We start from the raw sequence: 20,152 nt of genomic DNA on the forward strand, positions 1-20,152 counted from the left end.
AGTCTGCTTTTAAGTCGTTTTAGCCACTATTAATCAGTGCACGCTGTTCCTCACTACCCATCTGCAACCTCTGCACAACCATGCAACAAACGTTACCCAATATACAGAGACAAAAGCTCACTTCTGCAGATATGGACAGAGATGGTGGTGAAGACATTTCTTCCAAACTCCTCTGCTTGATCAGCCTCCTGGTAGAGGACCTTTGAGTTCCTGCAGCTTTCCAGATAAGGTCTAGTCCGTTTTTTAAAATGTTTATATAAAATAATAGCACAGCACAATAACTATAGTGGTAAATGTTTTAACGTTTTTTTTTCTATTTAATCATTTGTTTTATCTTAGTACTCTTGATTTTGGCACAGTTTCTCATATCTGTCCTATTGAGGAAACTGTATTTTATTGGGGCGTGGTGGTAGCTTGCCCTGAAATGTAGTTAGACCTGGTCCTTCAGATTTACTGCTTCTTCTGAAATCCTCCAGTTTGCATCCCAATCTAATCCCAACACAATCTTGGGAGGGCTCCTGGATATCTCCCTGCATAAAGATGAGCGCCTGGAAGACACATTATGCAGAGTGTGAAGGTTCATCATTGATTTATTTTCTTGTCACAAGAACAGAACTTCACAAAAAGTTAAGCCATGGGCAGATTCTCCATAAAAACGAAGACCGACGTTAAACAATTGAGATAAAATACTTGTTTGTGTTTACAGCAAAAAAATGAGGCGCCAAAAGTTGTTGACCTAATGGAAGAAAACGTTTTAAAAAATGCAACCGTTCTTCTGTCACGGAACAAACTTGAAGGGACGAGCCCATTGCACCAGTATCCTACTCCCAGGAGCTAGAAAAACCCCAATCAAGGCCACATCATGTAAGACACTCCCATCCTAACTTTAGGTTTCCCATTAGTGAATCCCAAAGCTTGAGCGAAGGTGCCAAACAGGATGCCGCTCCTCTTTTCACATAGGCAGAACGAAAACCCTAAGGAGTCACTGATCCAGGTAAACCATTTCCGCGGTATTAAGTTCAGTTAGTGAGAGATTACTTAGAGGTTTGGGTGTCTGGTGTGAGTGGCACAGGCTACTTCATCTCATATTACACTTAACGAAGCAAGAACGTTGTTTGTCATGGCCAGAACACACGTACAGACTTTAGCCAGTCTCAACAGCTTCATTTATGGATTCATAGATAGTGATATAACACACGTCGTTGGGGTTTTCAGATTTATGTTCGGATTTTTTAATATGAATACAAAAATAGTACTGGGTTATGCTTGAACTAATCTCAGCCACTGCTAATTACTTGGATCAGCATCCCAATCCATTCTTTGTTGCCACCACAGACAGGAACCAGCCATACGGAAATCTGCCTTTTTCCTGCTTTCACTGGAACTGTCTAGTATGAACTATCACGCCAGGCCCCCTTTGAACTAGAAGACAAGTAACCCCGGCCAGTCACGGCCTAACTGGACCTCACCAGTATGGTGCAGTTTGGTTCCAGTGGCACAGTGAGCACCGGACCCACATTTGGGCATAGTGTAACACTGAGGAACACCAAGAAGTGAGAAGTGAATTGTTGGAATGTTTTGATTACATTCCTTGTGTAGATTTATATATGTAAGTGTATATATATTCTGGTTTGTGAAAAAGGGGGTGCACAGCTCATAAAGTCCAATAATCCAGTTGTAGTGAATCGTCACCTTCAGATTTTCCCATGCAGGATTATCATACCTGCCAGTTCTTCAGTCGGTTCCAGCGCATCATACTGGACCACCACTCACTCCGGTTTTAGACAAGCAACATTAGCTTTGGTGTTATAGGATTTTAAGACATCATGTTCAAATACTTGTTACCTGTTTGGGAAGTGATTTGATAGGATTGCGTTGCATATTGAATCGTATATTTGACGGATACAGACCAAAACCTACATTTTTTTGTTTGGCACAGAGGAACTTCCCAGTGAGGGAAAGAAACGAGTTGGCCAAATGTCTTTGTTTACAAAATCTTAAAATTTGAAATTAAGAAATATATTTTAACACTACAACTGGATTATTGGACTTTATGAGCTGCGCACCCCCTTTTTCACCAACCACAACTCTTGATCTGGAGCACAGAAGCGCCAATTAATAGCTGGTGTTGGGACTGTCTGCGCTGCGATATTACAGACTGGAACTGGCGTGAGGTGCGGAACTAGAGGTCCGCCGTTGTTTCATTGGGTATGTTTATATTCTGTCTCTGTCTCGCTCTCTCTCATAAACACACAGACGCTTCAATGACTGGTTTGAGTGCACTTATCTTTCCCAACCAGGAGACAGAATGGCGCTCATGATTGCATTTAGACCTTGCATAATGTGTCACAAAATGATTTAATGACCAGAAAACGTTCCTTAGAAGGAGGACATCGGAGACATCCCAGAGAAAAGACCACAAGCTGGGCACATTTTCTTTTCGATGTACGTGCAATAAGTTTTAAAATAAAAATCTCAAAGTCGTTGGCTAAAATTTTCAGTATTTGCTAACAGGCTTTTGTGCTGCATATTGCCGAAAAAAAGTTCTGTGGCGCAGTGTCTTGTGTTCAGGTGACATTAGTCCCTAGACCATCTTACTTAAGTAGATACAACAAAGACTGACTTAACGTGAACTATCTGTAACACCAGATGAGACTACACAAACTTCCTAGATCTCTCAAAATATCAAGACTCCTGTCTCCCAGGCGACTATGTCTTAGTTTGGTGGGAAAACGAAAATAAGCCATGAGACTCCATCTTAGCTACTTTGGTTGTCTTCAAAGCGCTTTGCCTCACCCACAAATGCTTCAATGTAAAAACAGCTCAAAATGAAAAGAAAAAAACAACAACTTTGGATGGTCTTTGTGACCGTTACCAGAACATACTGAAGGGCTAAAAAAACATTTCAGCTATGAAGAATGTTTCTAGCGAGGAGGGACGCCAAACCTAACCCCCTGATCATCGCAATGAAACTACCTACTAACGACAGAAAGGATCCTGAAGTTACAGATCTCAGCGGTGAGTTGCAGGACATGATTTGTCCATTCGTTCTGGTACCAGTGTCCAGCAATCACTTGCTTGTTTTCAGCAAGTACTGTAGTACTCAGTGCCTGTCCACCACAGGGACGTAAGCTTCCGCTGACCACGTTCAGCAGACTATAAAGCTGCTACAGTACCGGATTCAAGAAGGCTTTTCAGCTGCTTTTTCTGGGGCGCCCACCTGATTATTCAATCATGGCTCTGCCTGTAGTGGCAGCCCTACTGGAGTCCAGCACACAATTCAGCAGAAAATGAGTGATTACATTGACCTGTAGACATAAGTGCTGGCTTTGCCCATGCACAGCAGACACTTAGGGGCACATTAGGATGGTCCGTCCGCCACCCTAACGGAGAACGGGACCGCCCGCCATAAGGGCAGGGGTCCCGCAGGGGGAATTAGGATGTGCCCACCACAGTGGCGGGCACATCCTACATGTTTAGCATTGTGGCGGGCGGTGCACTCTGCACTGCCCGCCACAATGCTAAACATTTCTGAATGCATTTGCATATGCAAAACGTCAGGCACCGCGCTGTGCCTGCCGCTTTGCATATGCAAATTTGGGGGGGGGGGGGTACCATAGGTACCCCTCCTGGGATCCCCCACCTCTGCCTTCACCTGGGGGGCCCCCACAGCACACACCGCCTGCCTTTCAGTGGCGGCATTGCCGCCGCGGAAAGGTCCCTTACACCCACCATTGTAATATGGCTGGCGGTGTCCATTGGACACCGCCACCATATTATTCCCTTTCCGCCGCGGTCGCCTGGCGGAGGCAATCCACCCAACATCATAATGGGCCCCTTAGTTAGAAGGGCTGTACCAAGCACGTGTACCCTTTAGGATCATTAGAAACCGCAACACTTGCGTACAGGAGAATTAAATGGTGGTGGCATTTTTATCTAGCAGACCGGTTTGCACTACATGGGTCCAAAAGACATGCAGTGTCTGTATTCAGCAGAGTTTAGTGGTTGAACAGCCTTTGTACAGCATACTTTAGCTGTTTGTCTGCCAGCATCCACAAGACATTACCAATTCAAATGGCTATGATGGCTGTGTCCAGCGGACATCAGCAATTTAATGTGTATGTCTGCACACATTTACGGTTGCACCATATATGTCCAGCAAACAGTAAGAACCAGTGCCCCACAGACCAGCATTAGTAAATCGACTGCCTGTTTCCACCATATAATTTAATATCTGCAATGCTTTCATCCAGTAGACATTAGCTGACAGACACTTTTTTTGTCTGGTAATTGTAGACTTTTTAGGGCAGACTGCCTCTGCTTAGTTGGCACTTTTAGTGGTTGAATGGGCTGTGTTCATAGATTAGTGGTTGCGCCAACTAGATCCAGCAGGCGTGGCTGTATGTATCGCCCACATCCCTTAGGCACAATGGCTGCACTGCCTGTGTTCATCATACATCTTGCAGCTGCTGTGCAGCCTAGGTCCAGCAGAAATGAGCAGCTGCACTGTCTGAGTCTGACATTAGTGGTTGCTCTGCTTATGCCAGACAGACATTGCTGCTGGAACCGCCTCTGTAGAGCAGGCATCCATTTTTGTGCTGTTTAGTCCGGCAAACAGCAGTGGTGATGCCCGTGTTCAGCAGATACTAGTGGTTGTGCTTCTGCATCCGAAGCGAGATGCCTTTCTTAAAACACTGTCCAACAAGAGACAAATCTTGTAATGAGACAGAAACATTGAAAAACGATCGAGTGTAAAAAGACCGATACATTATACCCCTTTAACACTGTCCCGCTCAAGATATGAAATGAGACAGAATAAGCAAGATCATAACAGTTTCAATGACATTCTCTACTCTTCTAACTCATTCTCCTCCAGTGATCTCACTTTCCATCTAAGAGTATGATAACCAACTACACTCCCTCCTCCTCACCACACTTGCTTATCCATTCTTTCTTCATGATCACCACCTCCTACTCTTGGTACTTTTCAATCATCCTTCCTCATAGTCATCCACTTCCTCCTACATTCTCTACACCATTCTCGCCTCTGCTCGTTTCTCACGCTCTCTTCCCCTGCACTTACCCCCACCCCTCATTAAAATATTGATCTTACTGCTCAATCCATGGGCTTTAGCTTAGTCAGATCCTCGAGTTTCGCACTCTTCAATGAGGTCCCCTTTGCCTAGTCGTAGCTCGCTCACCTCTCTTGTGCTCACTTTGTCTCCATTCGGTCACTTCCAGTTCTATGATGATCACCCCTCGTCCTTCACCCATGTACTCATTCTTAATTTCACATTTTCTTCCTACCATGGTGCTCTCTTCTGTCACTGTTCTCATTTCCTCCCCATCTTTCACTGTCTCATGATGCACTCTCACTTACCTCCACATTCAGCCATCACCCCACATCCTCCACAAATATTGCACATAATTTACAGGTACCATGAAAGATGAAAAAGTAAGACACATGAAAGCCATCACCAAGCCTTGCTGTTTGGAGTTTTGATGCTCCTCTAGCGTCCTTGGAGAGCCACTGCCTTTGGTATGGCTTGATCCTGCTAGCAAGTTACTCTGGAAGTGTACGGAATTAGGGCGCTCTTAAGCTGACCTTCCCTTGGGCATGTCAAAACTCCCATTAATGCCTGTGGGCTCCAGCTGTCGGTACCTGCCCTTGCTGGAACGCACACAGTTTGTTCTGTGATAAACAATTCTCTCTGCCCCAGTGTTGGTCTGGTCCATCCAAAAGCTACTGTGCACTACGGATTAGGCAGGCTCGTGAGCCAGCACGTGCGCCTCAACCCGAAGCCGCCCATGAGCAGCATCCACAAGGGCACAGCTTCAATTCCTGTTCATGGGGAGAAGACACAAGCTAACAAAAGCCATGGGCAATCGCCAGGAACAGTCTCTCGACAAGTCAGACATCCCCCGGCACTGTGCTACCTCAGGCGGCCGTCAGCCTTAACAGAACCAAGTTCAGATTTGGGGTCCGGGGAGAGGCTGCTCCAGCTGGATTCAATACAGGGAGGCAGTAAGGAGCAGCTGGACAGCCCCGATGTGCACAGGTTGGCCACAGACCAGAAACTGCCCACACAATCGTCCGTCCAGTCCTCCAGGGCTCGGCCCAGTAGCTCTGCTTTGTGCTTTGAATCCTGCTCGGCCATGTCCCTCCGGGGCAGGTTCAGGACTCCACTGAGCCCCTGGAAACTCTGGTCCATATACTCATTGCGAGGAGGTCCTGCGTGCAGCCAGCTGCTATCGCCTGCAATGACGAAAAGGTAACAGGTTATTAACACCTCTTCTCCACCAAGAACACTATACAGTGAAGGACAATTTTAGATTTCTAGATGTGCGTGTTTTAATTAAAGCAACAGATGAGAACACAAATCACAACCTCATTTAAATACATGTCGATATCAATGTGTGTCCACACAAGCACAGCTGCGTCCCCGTGTCCTCACCGAAAAGTTAATGTTTCCCAAATCCTTGAGTAACCAAGCCATGCTCAGTCGGTATGCTGTGCGTGTGGTGGGGCGATAGCCTTGTAGATGAGACAACTTCCATGCTCTGTGCTGGTCAAATTACATTTTGATAGGAACTTCTCAAATACAAATAACAGGGAAAACCATTTGATACATCAGGCCCTACATCAACCGCTAGTACGCAAAACCAAGAAGCACATTGGAGTAACATCCTTCATAACCACAAGCCTCGGTAGTAAATAATACCGTACAAGACCATGAGACACCATAGACAACAAACCCGCCAGCCTCTGTAGAATATACAATGGTATCTAGATACTGATGAGCCTTCTTAGGTAATATTGACATAGTAATGCTCAAGTGTTGAGAAGTGCATCTGACCTTCAAAGAGCCACGTGTGATTGTAATACCGCTTTAAAAAACCACCAGCTTCTGCAGACCTATGCTGCAACTAACATCTGTATCAGAAATGGCTTGCAGCATTTCTACTATGCTAGTAAATCAAAGTCAAATGGAACTCAGTAAAAATGAGGAGTTGCCCAAGGTGCCCGCGCCAAACCTTGATGAGCCCTCACCTTTTTTTATAGGTTCCTTCCGATAGAAGTTCAGGGGTGCTACTAGAAACTGACTTTCCCCTACAGGCTCCCAGAAATGCAGGATGCGAACGCTCCAGACACCAGGCCGCAGCGGAAGACTCAGAGACGGCTTATACTGTGTGAACTCTGCCTCCACATCCACAGTGATGTCATAGGACGCAGCCACAATGTACGTGGGGTCCACCCAAACCACCGTCACTGTAAGGTTGGCACCTCGAGACCACTTCTGCATGGCCACAGGCTCGTCAAAGGGCCCCATAAGCCCACCAAAATTCCGGAAGATTCTCTCTTTTGGATCCCACTCTGTTGCAACCTGTAAGAAAAAAATTAAACAAGCTAGGAGTTAGAGTTTCATCGAGATTGGGAGAGGTGGGGAAGCCTGGAGCAGCCAGGCAAAGTGACGGAACCAAGAGCTTACAGTCTGGTTGGGGAAAAATAAATAAAATGGTTGTTATATGGCATAAGTAATGGTATGAGCCGAGAGGGTTATCGGGGGCTAACCGAATATCCCTTTTGGGGCATGGAAGAGAATGCATATGGTTAATTGAATTGCAACCTTAGGGCACAAAGTGAAGGCACTTAGGTGTATGTGCTAAAAGAGCACAAGTCATAATAGGAAAGTATAAAATGGATCGAGAAGTGGGTGGTGGAACAGAAAAAAGGGGCTGCCCTGTCGGAGGGTTCAGAGAACCAGCTCGTTACTGGAAAAAAAACACCTTTTAAACAACATTTAAAAGCTTTTCGTAAGGAAAGCTTACTTCTTTTCCCCTCTGCGGCAGAAAACGGGTGGCACACCCTGCTGCCAAGAATGGCTGTACATTGGCCTGAAGTACAAGTATGCACCGGACTACTTCTTGACTAACATTCATCCTGAACACTGCCCACTGATTTGGGAGGGAGGGAAGGAAAGAGTAAAAATAAAGAAAAAGAGACAAATGAGGGGGATATCATTTAATAGTTTTTTTCAGGGATGGGTACACAGAAAGGGTCTTACAGGTGTTCCCACCTCATAGAATTGTGTATTACCAATGAAAAGCAACTTTCAGTGGCATTTCGCTAAACTTTAAACTGTTCAATATGCAGCTTTTCTTACCATAAGGCAGCCTGAAAAGGCATCGGTGTTTGATGGGCTGAACTACAACTCAACAACGTAGGTTGGTACCAAGACATTCAAGTATGCCTGTAATTCACGTGTGATTTTTTTTCTCCATTTACCACCAACAGCATTTCTGACTCCAATTCAGTTTAGTTTCTCAGCTTTCAAAGGAAGAATAGTTGAAGTGAAGTCTCTAGTTGAGTACATTGTTGTGGAGGCTGTACACAATGATGAATGGTCCTCCACCCAAACTTGCTTTGGCTCAACTCCACTCGTGCAAATATATGGGGATGCTCCCGAGCCTGCACGGTGAGTCTGTGACCTAGCCCTGAGACGGTCTCAGAAGAAGTGATGATCCCTGAATTCAATGCTGCAATAGCTTTTCGAAATACGTCATGCAGCAGCATATTTCTGGACGGGAAACTGTTTTATGAATTTGCGACTTGGTCCTCACAAGTGGCTTCTATTGATCAAGGAGAAAGCGTGAAAGGGCAGGAGATGGATGAACATGGAAGCTGATGGGGGTGTGAAGAAGACAGAAAGAACATTGTGGGTCATACTGACATCTCATTTCTATTGGACCATGTCCATGGTTGAGGATACCTAACATTCCTTCCTGGGGGTCGCTGAATCCTAAAAACACAGTGACAGTGACTTTCTTTGACGCACTAGGGGGGATGGGTATCATTTGGTTGGAATACAGATGTTTCACAGAAATATACCTCCAAACTCAGTAGTCGGGTAGCTGGGCCAGTGTGACCAGAAATCTTCAGCATCCCTTTAGGCATCAGCCACATCTCTAGCGCCTCCGTCTGACCAGTGGCGACATTCTCAGCCTCCTGCATCAGTAGGTAGCCCTGGAAATGGTCATCATAGAAATACAGCTGCACACTGGAGGGAAAACCCATGGCCTTGTACCTGAGGAATCAGAGTGACAGAAACAGGGAGGTCAAGATGGAAAGAAAAGGCTTCCTGCAGGACACAAGAGACATTCATTTATGCTGAGATCTGTGTGTAACCCCAAGTTCTCATGTTCTAATGCTGGATGGCCCACTAGGTAGCTCATTCTTCTAAGGTGAATAAAATTAAAACCCCTGAACAGATTAATATTGGCACTGGTGAGGACATTTTCACTGGAGTGCTGAAAAACATTGTGATGAGGCACTGCCCTTCACCCCCAGTGCTACGCAGCCACACGTACTAATGAAGTTCAAATGCATATCCTAGTTACTTTCTTTGGGTACTTTACTACTCTCTCTTGATAGTAAAGGTAAGCAGTGAAAAGTTACATTGGTGATATGGAATACAAACTCCAATACAAGGGGACGCAGTAAGTAATGATCAATAGGATCAATGTGCAGTCAAAGCTCTAACCAGGGCCCCTGGAATTCTGCGGCAGGGGAGGACCAAATTATGCGGCAAGAAAAGGAAACTATACAGGGTAATGCAGCACATTTTGTGTTAGCATTGCTTCAATTACTTTGTGGGTTGTTTTTTTTTTTTTACACAATGGTAACGCTGTCGAAGAAAAAAATGGTACTTCATTAGAAAAGATACCAATCAACCTGTGCGAAAGGCCTACTATTGGAGAGAGACAATGGGCTACGGCGCAGTGGTTCACCGGATCTCAGCGCAAAATGGCGGGCGGCTCCGGAATGATCGGCCGTTGGCACAAGATGCAGATACGCCGAGGCTTGACAAAGCATGATCCCATGATGCGACACAGTGCCTCAAAAGTATATAGACGTGGTGAGCTGCAGATATGCGTGACTCAAGAGAGCGGCGGGTACCACTGGCTGCCCGTGAAGAATGGAGGGGCGGCGGCTGCGGGCCCCCTGAGGGCAGGGACTAGCCCTCGCAATAGCAGCTCCTCTACAAGTCCGGCGGCCTAAGGACAAGTAGCAGCAGCAGGTCAAGAGATGGGAGAAGCTGCGGCTGGAGGAGAAGGAGGCCGAGAAGGAGGCCAAGAAAGTCAGCAAGAACATCGACAGGGGGGCTGAAGGAGCAGAAGCACGAGTACAAGCAGACGCACCGGCTCCTGCTGCTCGGTAGGTACACAGCCCCGCCGAGGCCTGCGGGCCCCGACTGGCTGCTGTCATCTGTGCGCAGCCTGGACTGACTGCGTCTGGACTGGTCAAGCAGAAACTTCTAATTAACTGAACTAGTTTTGGAGAATCCGGGCTTGTTTTACAAATTGTTCATTACTTCCCGAGGGGCATCATGGTATCCAGAGCCTTCATGGCTGATATTACAAAGTGCTTGACGTAATGCAAATTAATGATCCGTGCCGGCTCTGCCCTGCTCGAAGGTGATGCCGGCTTTATGGGTGTTACACGTATCTGATTTGTGGCTGCAACATGAGCCGAGTCTGTCATTGTGACTCTCTTTGGGTTGAAGTGTGCATTTGTGAGCTCCCATTTTGTAGGTTTATAGCCTTTTGCTATAATTAGACTGCCATGTACCTCTGATCCCGAAGATGGCGCCCCCTTCCATGATCTGGAGGATCTGCCGAGCATGGAAATAGAAATGGGCCTGCTCCCTTCCCAAACTATGGTGGCCATCTTGGAGGGGTCATTCATTTTACCTATACTCACACTCCCGGTCCCTGCTTTGTTTGCCCAATATCTCATATTAGGTGGTGTTGCCTATCTTCAAAATGGCATCGGTCAGGCGTTTTTAGGTCTACGCCCTGTGTGGTCCCCAAAGGTGAGCAGTGGGGCCATCTGGACATCAGACATTGTTTTCTTCCTCATCTCCCCGTTATGTTCCCTTCCCTCCCTCCATCAATATTGTTTTTCTTCAAAAGCGAAGGATCAAACTGTAATGTAACTAATTAATGTAACGCTGTAACATGTCTTAATTCTCATGTAAAGCACTCTGATACCTCCAGGTCTAGCCTGGTCTTCCTCATCTCCTTGCTGTGTCTCCTACCCCCTCCCCCACCTCTTCCCTCTTTCATTCTTTGCCTGCCTCCCCCTATTTCATTCCTCTCTCCCTTGTATCACTTTCCCCCTGTAACTTTTACCGAACTACCTACCCCCTACCCCTCCCCGCTGTACTCCTCTCCACTTTCCTGCTACTGACCTCTGCCCTCACCTATCGTGGCACTAGTCCCTACCCTGTCTACCTGTGAATTCTCCCTCGTCATTTGAGATCTATCTATTTTGTCTGATGCCCGATGGAGCTACCTGGTTTAGCTATAGGGGAGACAGGTCGGGGATTCCCTACTTGGACGTCACCTACCCAGTCGGTCTTTAGCCAGACTTCCTTTCGTCTCTCTTGTCGTCTCTTCCTGCATCCTCCCTCTATTTATGTCTCTCCTTCTCTCCTCTCTGAATGTATTGAGACTGAACTATTTTGTCTGATGCCCGGTGGAGCTACCTGGTTTAGCTATAGGGGAGATGGGCCGTGGACTCCCTCCTTGGTCGTCACCTACCCAGTCGGCCTTTAGACAGACTTAATTTTGTCTCTCCTCGTTATCTCTTCCCCTATCCTCTCTTTCTCACCTTCCCTGTCCCCCCTCCCCTCTACGCTCCATTTTTGCCCTCCATGTTCTCTAAATGTTTCCCATTGTCTCCCATTTCCACAGCTATCCACAAAGCTGGCCACCTTCTGGATATGGTCTTTGCGGGTCCAGATTTGGTGGTCATGGGAGACACCTTGCCAATGGACTGGACAGACCACTCCTTAGTTAAATTCTTTTTATATAAGAAATTGGATTCACATAAGGCACCGGCCCCAACTAGAGAAATTAAATGTAGAGATTGGAAAGCGCTCTCACGACTACACTCTTCTGGCGAACTGTTCCACCTGGAGTCGCTTTTTGATGTAAACAAAGGTGTGGATGAAAACTATAATTCCTTTTACACCAGTATTTCATCGGTCGTTGACTCACGTGCTCCTCTAAAAAATCGCATCTTTAGAGGTAGAGACTCTGCTCCTTGGTTCAACGACGATCTCAAAACTGTAAAACTGGACTGTAAACAAGCAGAGAGGAAATGGAGACGCGATTACAATGAATCCTCTAAAGAAATATGGAAAACTAAGATTCTTGCCTATAAAAATCTCATTAAAAGATCTAAAGCTGATTATTACTCCTCTTTGATCTGTAATACCTCCAATAACGCCAGGAGTATCTTTAACATCTTAAATAGCGTTACTAATCCGGACGCGTGCAAGAATGTGATTGTCCCGTCTCAAGATCTTTGTGACAATCTTGCCATATTCTTTAAAGAAAAAATCGACCTGATTCTTAAAGATCTGGACATCCCCCTTGACAGTGACTCTCGCCCTGAATCTGGACCGGCCCCACCGGTTAACCTGGCACCCAACTCGGCTCTGGCTCTGGAAAGATCATTGCTCAGGTTCCTGCCACTTTCTTATGAAAAATTCTCCAATATAGCGAGAGGGATTGTTTCCGGTTCACCTTTGGACCCGGTCCCTCCGAAAATTTGGAAGGAATTTGCAGATGAGCTTTTTCCCCCACTCCTTCTCATCTGCAATCAATCCCTGGTGACTGGTACCGTCCCTGCTCACTGGAAACGGGCGTTAGTCTCCCCCTGCTAAAAAAACCCTCCTTGGATCCTGAGTGATCAAAAAAAACTACCGGCCCATTTCACTGCTGCCACTCCCCACCAAGATAGTTGAGCGGGTGGTTAGCAACACTCTTTCCACCCACCTGGAACAACTTCTCCTACTTGACGAGGACCAATTCAGCTTTCGGCAGGCACATGGGACCGAAACAGCCCTCATCACCGCCATGGATGAACTTCAAAGGCAGGCAGACAGAAGTCAGGCATCTTTTTTGCTCCTACTCGATATGTCTGCCGCCTTTGACACAGTTAATCATAAGATCTTGCTGAGGCGGCTGTTTGATGCAGGGGTGAGAGACTCGGCATTGAGTTGGTTCCATTCTTTTCTGCAGGACAGGCAGCAGGCGGTTTCAATGCCTCCTTTTCAATCACCCTTCTCCCCGGTCCTGCATGGTGTGCCTCAGGGCTCTGCCATCAGCCCTATTCTTTTTAATGTATATCTTAGGCCACTAATCTCGCTCATTAAAGGATTCGGCATTCGAATTGTTAATTATGCTGATGACACGCAGATGATTCTCTCCTTGGAAGGAGAGGAGTCCATCTCTGTGAAGGTCCTACATAACTGCCTAAGGAACACGGCAAGCTGGTTAAAGGCAAACTCGCTTCAGTTTAATGCCGGGAAAACTGAAGTGCTTTTTCAGCGCTGGAACAAGGATTCCTCGACCGTTTCCCAACAATTTCTGGCCCCCGGAATCCGGCTGTACCGTACGACCTGCGGACTCTTGTCTGCAACCTAGGAGTCATGCTGAACCACGGGCTCAGTATGGACACTCATGTACAGAAAACATCGGCCAGCTGTTTTGCCATCCTTCGCTCACTTAGGAAGGTTCTGCCCCTTTCACCCCCCCATGCCCGTGCCCAAGTGGTTAGATGTACCATCCTGAGCAGGTTGGACTACTGTAATGCCCTCCTGCTCGGGTCCCCTGAGTATCTACTGGACAGACTCCAAAGGGTCCAATCTGCGGCTGCTAAATTGGCGTTGGGGCTGCCTAGGAGATCTCATGGACCTTCTGCCCTGGCAAAATTACATTGGCTTCCTCTTAGACAGAGGATCCAATTTAAAGCCCTCTGTATAGTGTTCAGGGCTCTCCACGGATGCGGTCCAGCTCCTTTAAGGTCCAAGTTCGTCTGGTATACTCCTTCCAGACACCTTCGCTCATCGGATGCTAAACTGGTAGTCGTTCCCAGATTTAGGAAGGTCAGAGCTGGTGGTAGATCCTTTCAGGTGACTGCCGCCAGACTCTGGAACACTCTCCCCATCGAGATTAGGGCCACTAATGAACTTCTGCAGTTCAGGAAAAAGGTAAAAACCTGGCTTTTCCCTGGCTAGTCTCTCTCCCCTGGTATACTCGGCTGCTTCTGCTTCTATCTGGGTTTGGATTCTGTTAGCGCCAGGATGCCTGCAATGGTGACAGTCGCGCTTTACAAGTTCTTAAAAAAAAAAAAAAAAAAAATAATTGACACTTAGCTATTTAGCCAAAGCCCGATGGAGCTACCCGATAGCTATAGAGGAGATGGGTTTTGGGTCTTCCCCTTCGACCGTCACCTACCCAGCCAGACTTTGGGCAGACTTTCCTTAGTCTTTCTGCTGTATCTCCCTCCCACCCCTTTACCCTGACACCCTTCCCCTCTACTCTTCCCTTATCTCGTTTTCTATGTTCTTGTAATTGTTTGTCTAGCAACTTATGTAAATTGGAACTGATGTAATCGTGTAATTTTGTGGAACCTCATGTAAAGCGCTCTGATACCTCCGGGTCTAGCCAGCGCTATATAAAACTCTTACATAAATAAATAAATAAATAAATAAATACAACAGTGACTGGAGCATAAACGGATACAACACAGATATATATATATATATATATATATATATATATATTCATAGGTTTCAGTAATTAGGGATCAGTGGGCAAAGCTATACAACCCAGAGAGTTAAAGTATTTGCTTCTGAGCTTATAGCACTCACAAACATTCGACAAATCTGAACCCAATAGCCCACCACTCCAAACATCAAGGATGCAACCGTGATGTCCATAGTTATTTCAGGATTCCTTGTGTAGCATGGTGTTAAAGTCAGCAACAACACATGTGCATGGACAGTACAGAGTATGCTGGTGTCAAATTAGAAATATGTTTTGGTTTTAATAGGTGCACATAGAATAGTAGAAGTATCATAGGGGAACGCAACGTGGGTGGCCTTTATCTAGAAATCGAGCTAAGAGTTGAAATTATCCACTGGAGTGGGCAACGTCAGGACCAGGAAAATGCAATAAACCCAAATGATTAGTCATTTTTCACTGAGAACTGGGCTTGAACCTCAGTCACAAATGTAAATATTTATAAAGCCAGACCGCAAGGAATGAGAGATGGTGCGCGTGGTTTCACCATCAGGAACACTTCCTTCAACCAACAGAATCATACCCCACACCAGAGAGGTGGAGACCGAGAATTTTATGCCCTTCCAGCTTTGGAGATGGAGACACACTGCAAAGATAAGGGTGGAGGGCATGTCATAGAAGATGCATGCTCTCCAATTTGACAAAGGCATTTTATGATGCAGCTCCATAACTGAGAGGATGTTGGTCTTTGTTTTGATATCATTTATGTCTCCTTGCTGCAAGGCTCCTGTATGGCCTCAGTCCATTGACGCTTCTTCCAAGAAGATTCTACAGTCAGCTGAGTCTTGTGCAAATCTTGCTGCGATCAAGGTGACTAGTCTCTTGACAGCTCCTCGTGCAGTGAGGTGAGCTCTCCCCCTCTCCCAGTAACAAGAAAGCATATGTGCCAAGGCTAGAACCATAACAGCAACAATGTTATGCTGGCAAATACAGTTGCTCTGGCCTGGTGTACATTCCCTTGCAAGTCTAAACGATGAACAAGGCATTGGTTCAAGCATGTAATCGTCGCTAGTGTCAAAGAGGGGCAAAGGGCTCCTTTCTCAAAATTCAAACACTTGCTCCAATACTGCGGTAGTGAATCTTCCTTTTCTGTCCTCACCATGTCCTGTGTTAGACCAGTTTGAATAAGACAAGGCGATATTGTGCATTCCAAATTAGAACCATAACAGGTCACACAAGCAACCAAGGAGTGATGGGTGTAATTCACTAAGGCAAAATAGAGGTTCCCCCACCAAACAAATTAGACTGGATTAAGGATTTAGTCCCAGAAGAGAATCAGGCCATGTGGTTTGCCTTGAAATGGACACAGGTTAAGTGTAACAAGACATACATCTTGTGAAGTCACGCACAACGTTCTCAAATGTCCACCACCCTTCACTCAGAATAACAGAACAGAAGAAAAAAAAACACACAAAACATAATAATTAGGAATAAAAAGGGACCACAGCTAAGGGGACAAAACTCACCTTTAACTGGGAAACCCCAACAGGAACTTTCCCAAAAAGGTTAAAAGGCAAGGATGCAATGGAATCCATGTGCTGCCCCAAATATCAGTAAAAAAAAGGCACTAGCAGACATTCACTTAGAAAAGGACACTTCTTTGACGGTCCCCCATCATCAAGCTCACTTCTAATGATGAACAGTTAAGTGAAAGATGAGGCACCTCTAGCGGACTTTCATAATTGTAGAGATCACTAGAGAAAAAAAACAGAGCTAGTCCAGAAAAAAAGAGCAAGGCAGCAAAGCCTTTTCAAGCCATGTAGAGGACTTGCTTTCTCATTGCATCTAGTGACAATTCAGTTTGCAGAGCATGATGAATCAGTGTGATCATTACTAGTAGGATTTTCAGCACTCGTTATACATCCTTTGTTATCCTACCTTCTCGTGCATACATTTATTGCTTAAATGTGCATGGTATAGGGTTCTTCGCACACTAAACCTCAAACATAGTGTAAGTTATTCCTGGACAATGCAATCAATACAGTTCCCTGAAAACATTCCCTCTCCAGACTATGAACTATAGCTCACCTGCATTGTTTTTCAGCCTGCGCTCCCTGCAGAGCAGTAACCTGGCGCAATCCCAATCTGGAAAAGGATGAATACATGGTCAGGGTGACATCTGTCAAGCCATTGCGGCCATCAGTGATGTCATATATGCTCTCCCAGTATGCTTTCAGCGCAGGCGTGCCTGGTGGGTGTTCCCCGTACAGGTGAGAATCCAGGATACCCAGAACCTCCTGGTTCACCGTAGACTCAAACTTCCGAGCAAAGAAGGTGGGACGGGACAGTTGCTGGAAGACAGAGCAAGAAATAAATACAAAGAAAGAAGCAATATGTTATTCTAGACATTTAGGATGGCTGTTAAGACAGTGTATAAGCCACAAATATGCACAATAAAAGTGCGTGAAGGAAAAAAGAAAAAGATTCTGCAAAGCCATGAGACAGAGGCAGGAGAGATGAGGGAAAAAAGATGGAAGAGGAATATGATTTATCTGAAGGGATGCCAGCCAAGAGGTCAGCTAATGACAAACAAGGAAATCAATTTTAGTAAAACAAAAATACACTACATGTTAAAGCAAGAAAGCAGCAATTCAGAGATAAATATTCATTGACCCAGTAAGAGCAGCAGCTAAAATTACAAGATCCACATCAAGCAAATAAGATACCAGGCCTGACACACTTAGGTTAATAAAGATGGCGCTTAGGGAGGCAACCTCTAAGCAAGGTGCAGCATTTTGCTTCGATTTCTAGATCATCTACTAACAGTCCACGCATCAAGCATCTTTCTGGTCAGGTCACAAGAGTGTGTTAAACCAAAATGACTGATATTTGAAGATCCTTTTGACGACTACTTCAAAACTTTTCATCATTATTCTGGCAAACATACTCTATTTGTCTATCTGTAGACTGATGACAGCGTTAAGAAGGGCCATTTTTATCTCCTATGGGCGGCAAGTATTATCACAGGCTTTGCTTCATGTTGATGTGCGGTCTTGAAAAACAGCACTATATTACTATCCTGCCAGATGCAGCTGGGCACACCAGATAGAATGTGTACTCCTCATATGGCTAGTCAGTTTTAGTCAATCCTAATCTAATTTCTTCTTCCACAGGATCTTAAAGAGCTCCTGGTTTTGTCAGTGCTTTCTGACAATGCTGTGCAACATTCAGGAGATCAACAGAGGTGGTATATATATATATATATATATATATATATATATATATGTACATCCACTTTCCTCAGAGAAGAAAAGAAAAGACCAACTTCAGGGGAGACGTTGGAGACACCTTTAATCAGGAAACAGATGGCAAAAAAGGAGTTCAAATACACCCGCTGTGGCGAATGCATTTCGGCGTTATCTGCCTTCTTCAGCGCCGTGGGTGTAGCTTTCAAAAAGCAGGTGAGTATTCCAGAGTTTATATGTCCTGCCCCTTCCTGCTTCTGAAGAAATCACTCCGCCCCCTATATATATATATCACTGGACGGAACACATCCTACTATGGGTGAGGTATATCGATGATGTCTTCGTGCTGTGGCAGGGCACGGAGACATCAATCGATCTATTTATCGAGGATCTGAACCAGAATTCACTAAATCTGGAATTCGTGGGGAATTCAAGTAAAAAAACGATAGATTTCCTCGATATTAGGATTACTCCCACAGATAACAAATTGGAAACTACTGTATTCCGTAAGAAAACTGCAGGGAACTCAATCCTGCATGCTGAAAGCGCCCACCCAACGGCTCTTATAAGAACTATTCTGTTTGGGGAATATTATAGAGCTAGGCGTACCTGCAGCAGTGATGAGCAATATGACAAGATCGAGATTGAAATGACACAGAGATTCATTCAGAGAGGTTATAAGGAGACGATCCTCAAAGGCGCATCCAATAAGGCTAGAAAGCTGTCGAGACAGAATATACTTTTTGAACCATCTAGAACTCAGAAATCGAGAAATTTGGATAAAATGCGTAAAGATCAGGTTTCTTCAAGATTTATTACAACCTTCAATACTAAACATAAAGAAATAAGAGTGATTCTAAGAAAACACTGGTATTTAATAAAGAACGATCCAGTGTTCGGTTCGAAGGTGAAAAAGAACCCTGAAGTTACGTATAAAAAAATCCAAATCTTTGAAAGATCTAGTGGTAAAAAGCGAGTTCATTGATAAGAAGAAAAGTAACACTGATTGGCTGAAACCAAAGCCAGGTTTCAAAAAGTGTTCTAAGTGTAAAGCTTGCCAGCATGGAATGAATCGCACAGATTTTAAAACCTCTTTTAACAAAACAGGAACAGTCAGAAGTGCCATCAATTGTAAGAGTAAATATGTGGTTTATTTACTACAATGCCCATGCCCCAAATTATATATTGGCAGCACTATTCTACCAGTGCACCAGCGAACCTTGCAGCATAGACGTGCAATTGTAAATCAGGATAGATCCTACCCTGTGGCGCGGCACTTTGAGTCGCACCACCAAAGCAACCCCGCAGGCCTCCAATATTCGTGTATTGCAGAGGTCCCATTGAAAAAGAGAGGAGGTAACAGGAAAGGCGAACTCAGAAAATTAGAAACATATTTTATCTTGGAGTTCAATTGCAAAGAGCCACAGGGTTTGAATGTTGACGAGGATCTATATACATGCTTAGCCTGATTGCACGAAGAGTTAATGAAATAGTGGAACAACCTTGAGTGTACCGAAACTGCATATTAAAAATATGAGTTTGAAATATTTTTAACTGACAAATAGTTATTTTAATTAATCTTGTCTTCACTCCTTTTAATGCATAGAGGGTAGTATAATAGGTAAAATTGAAATGTAATTGTAAGAATGGAATGAATCAAGTAATGCTGTTCAAATTGTTTTATGCACTGGCACTTTAAAATAATTCTTCTATTGTGCAATATGAGTGGATTGTTTACATAAAGAGTACGGAGTACTATTGTTGGTATTTAAGCATTAGCACTTTTGTAAATGTAACGTATTGAAGCACTAGCACTTTATTCTCTAGTTTTGGATCTTTGTGCATTATATGGAGTACTTGTTTACAGTAAGAGAGTATTATTGTTTACGAATGAGCACTAGCACTTCATGATGAAATAATAAGGTTTTCTTGAATTGAAAATCATTACTAGGAACTATTTTTTCATTCCAATTGGATCAATTTGAAATAATCATGAGGCAAACTAAGTTGAATAATTTCGCAAAGTTGTCTAAGGCCTTAGGAATAAATGAATTGGGGATGAAAATTGCGCAGCGGGTGATATGAAATTGTTAATAATAATATGAATACGAACATTTTCTTCTTTTGAGGGACTAATGATCTAGGGGCACTTGCCCAGACAATTGTGGAATCCTCATTGATGGAACGGTTGAGAAAAAATAAGGTTCTTCACGCACTTGCGTGTTATTTAAACTAAGTTTTTATACATGGTCTTTTAAAAATGAGATGTAAAATGATAATAAGATGCTCGTATTTATTACCTTGCTATT

The 20,152-nt window shown here is 44.7% G+C and overlaps 1 protein-coding gene across 2 annotated transcripts in view; it reads right to left on the bottom strand.

Annotated features, from left to right (window-relative positions):
* Positions 1–572: 572 nt before the first annotated feature.
* Positions 573–20,152, bottom strand: part of XYLT2 (xylosyltransferase 2) — a 165,122-nt gene continuing 145,542 nt past the window's right edge. For both annotated transcript variants that reach the window (XM_078654466.1, XM_078654465.1), the window contains 4 exons: positions 16,687–16,949; positions 8,891–9,086; positions 7,052–7,385; positions 573–6,256 (listed from right to left, as the gene is read on the bottom strand). In XM_078654466.1, coding sequence (XP_078510592.1) covers positions 5,934–6,256; positions 7,052–7,385; positions 8,891–9,086; positions 16,687–16,949 — 1,116 coding nt within the window. In that variant the 3' untranslated portion in view covers positions 573–5,933. The remainder of the gene's footprint in view (positions 6,257–7,051; positions 7,386–8,890; positions 9,087–16,686; positions 16,950–20,152) is intronic.

This window comes from Lissotriton helveticus, chromosome 7 (assembly GCF_964261635.1).
Source record: "Lissotriton helveticus chromosome 7, aLisHel1.1, whole genome shotgun sequence".
Lineage (NCBI taxonomy): Eukaryota > Metazoa > Chordata > Amphibia > Caudata > Salamandridae > Lissotriton > Lissotriton helveticus.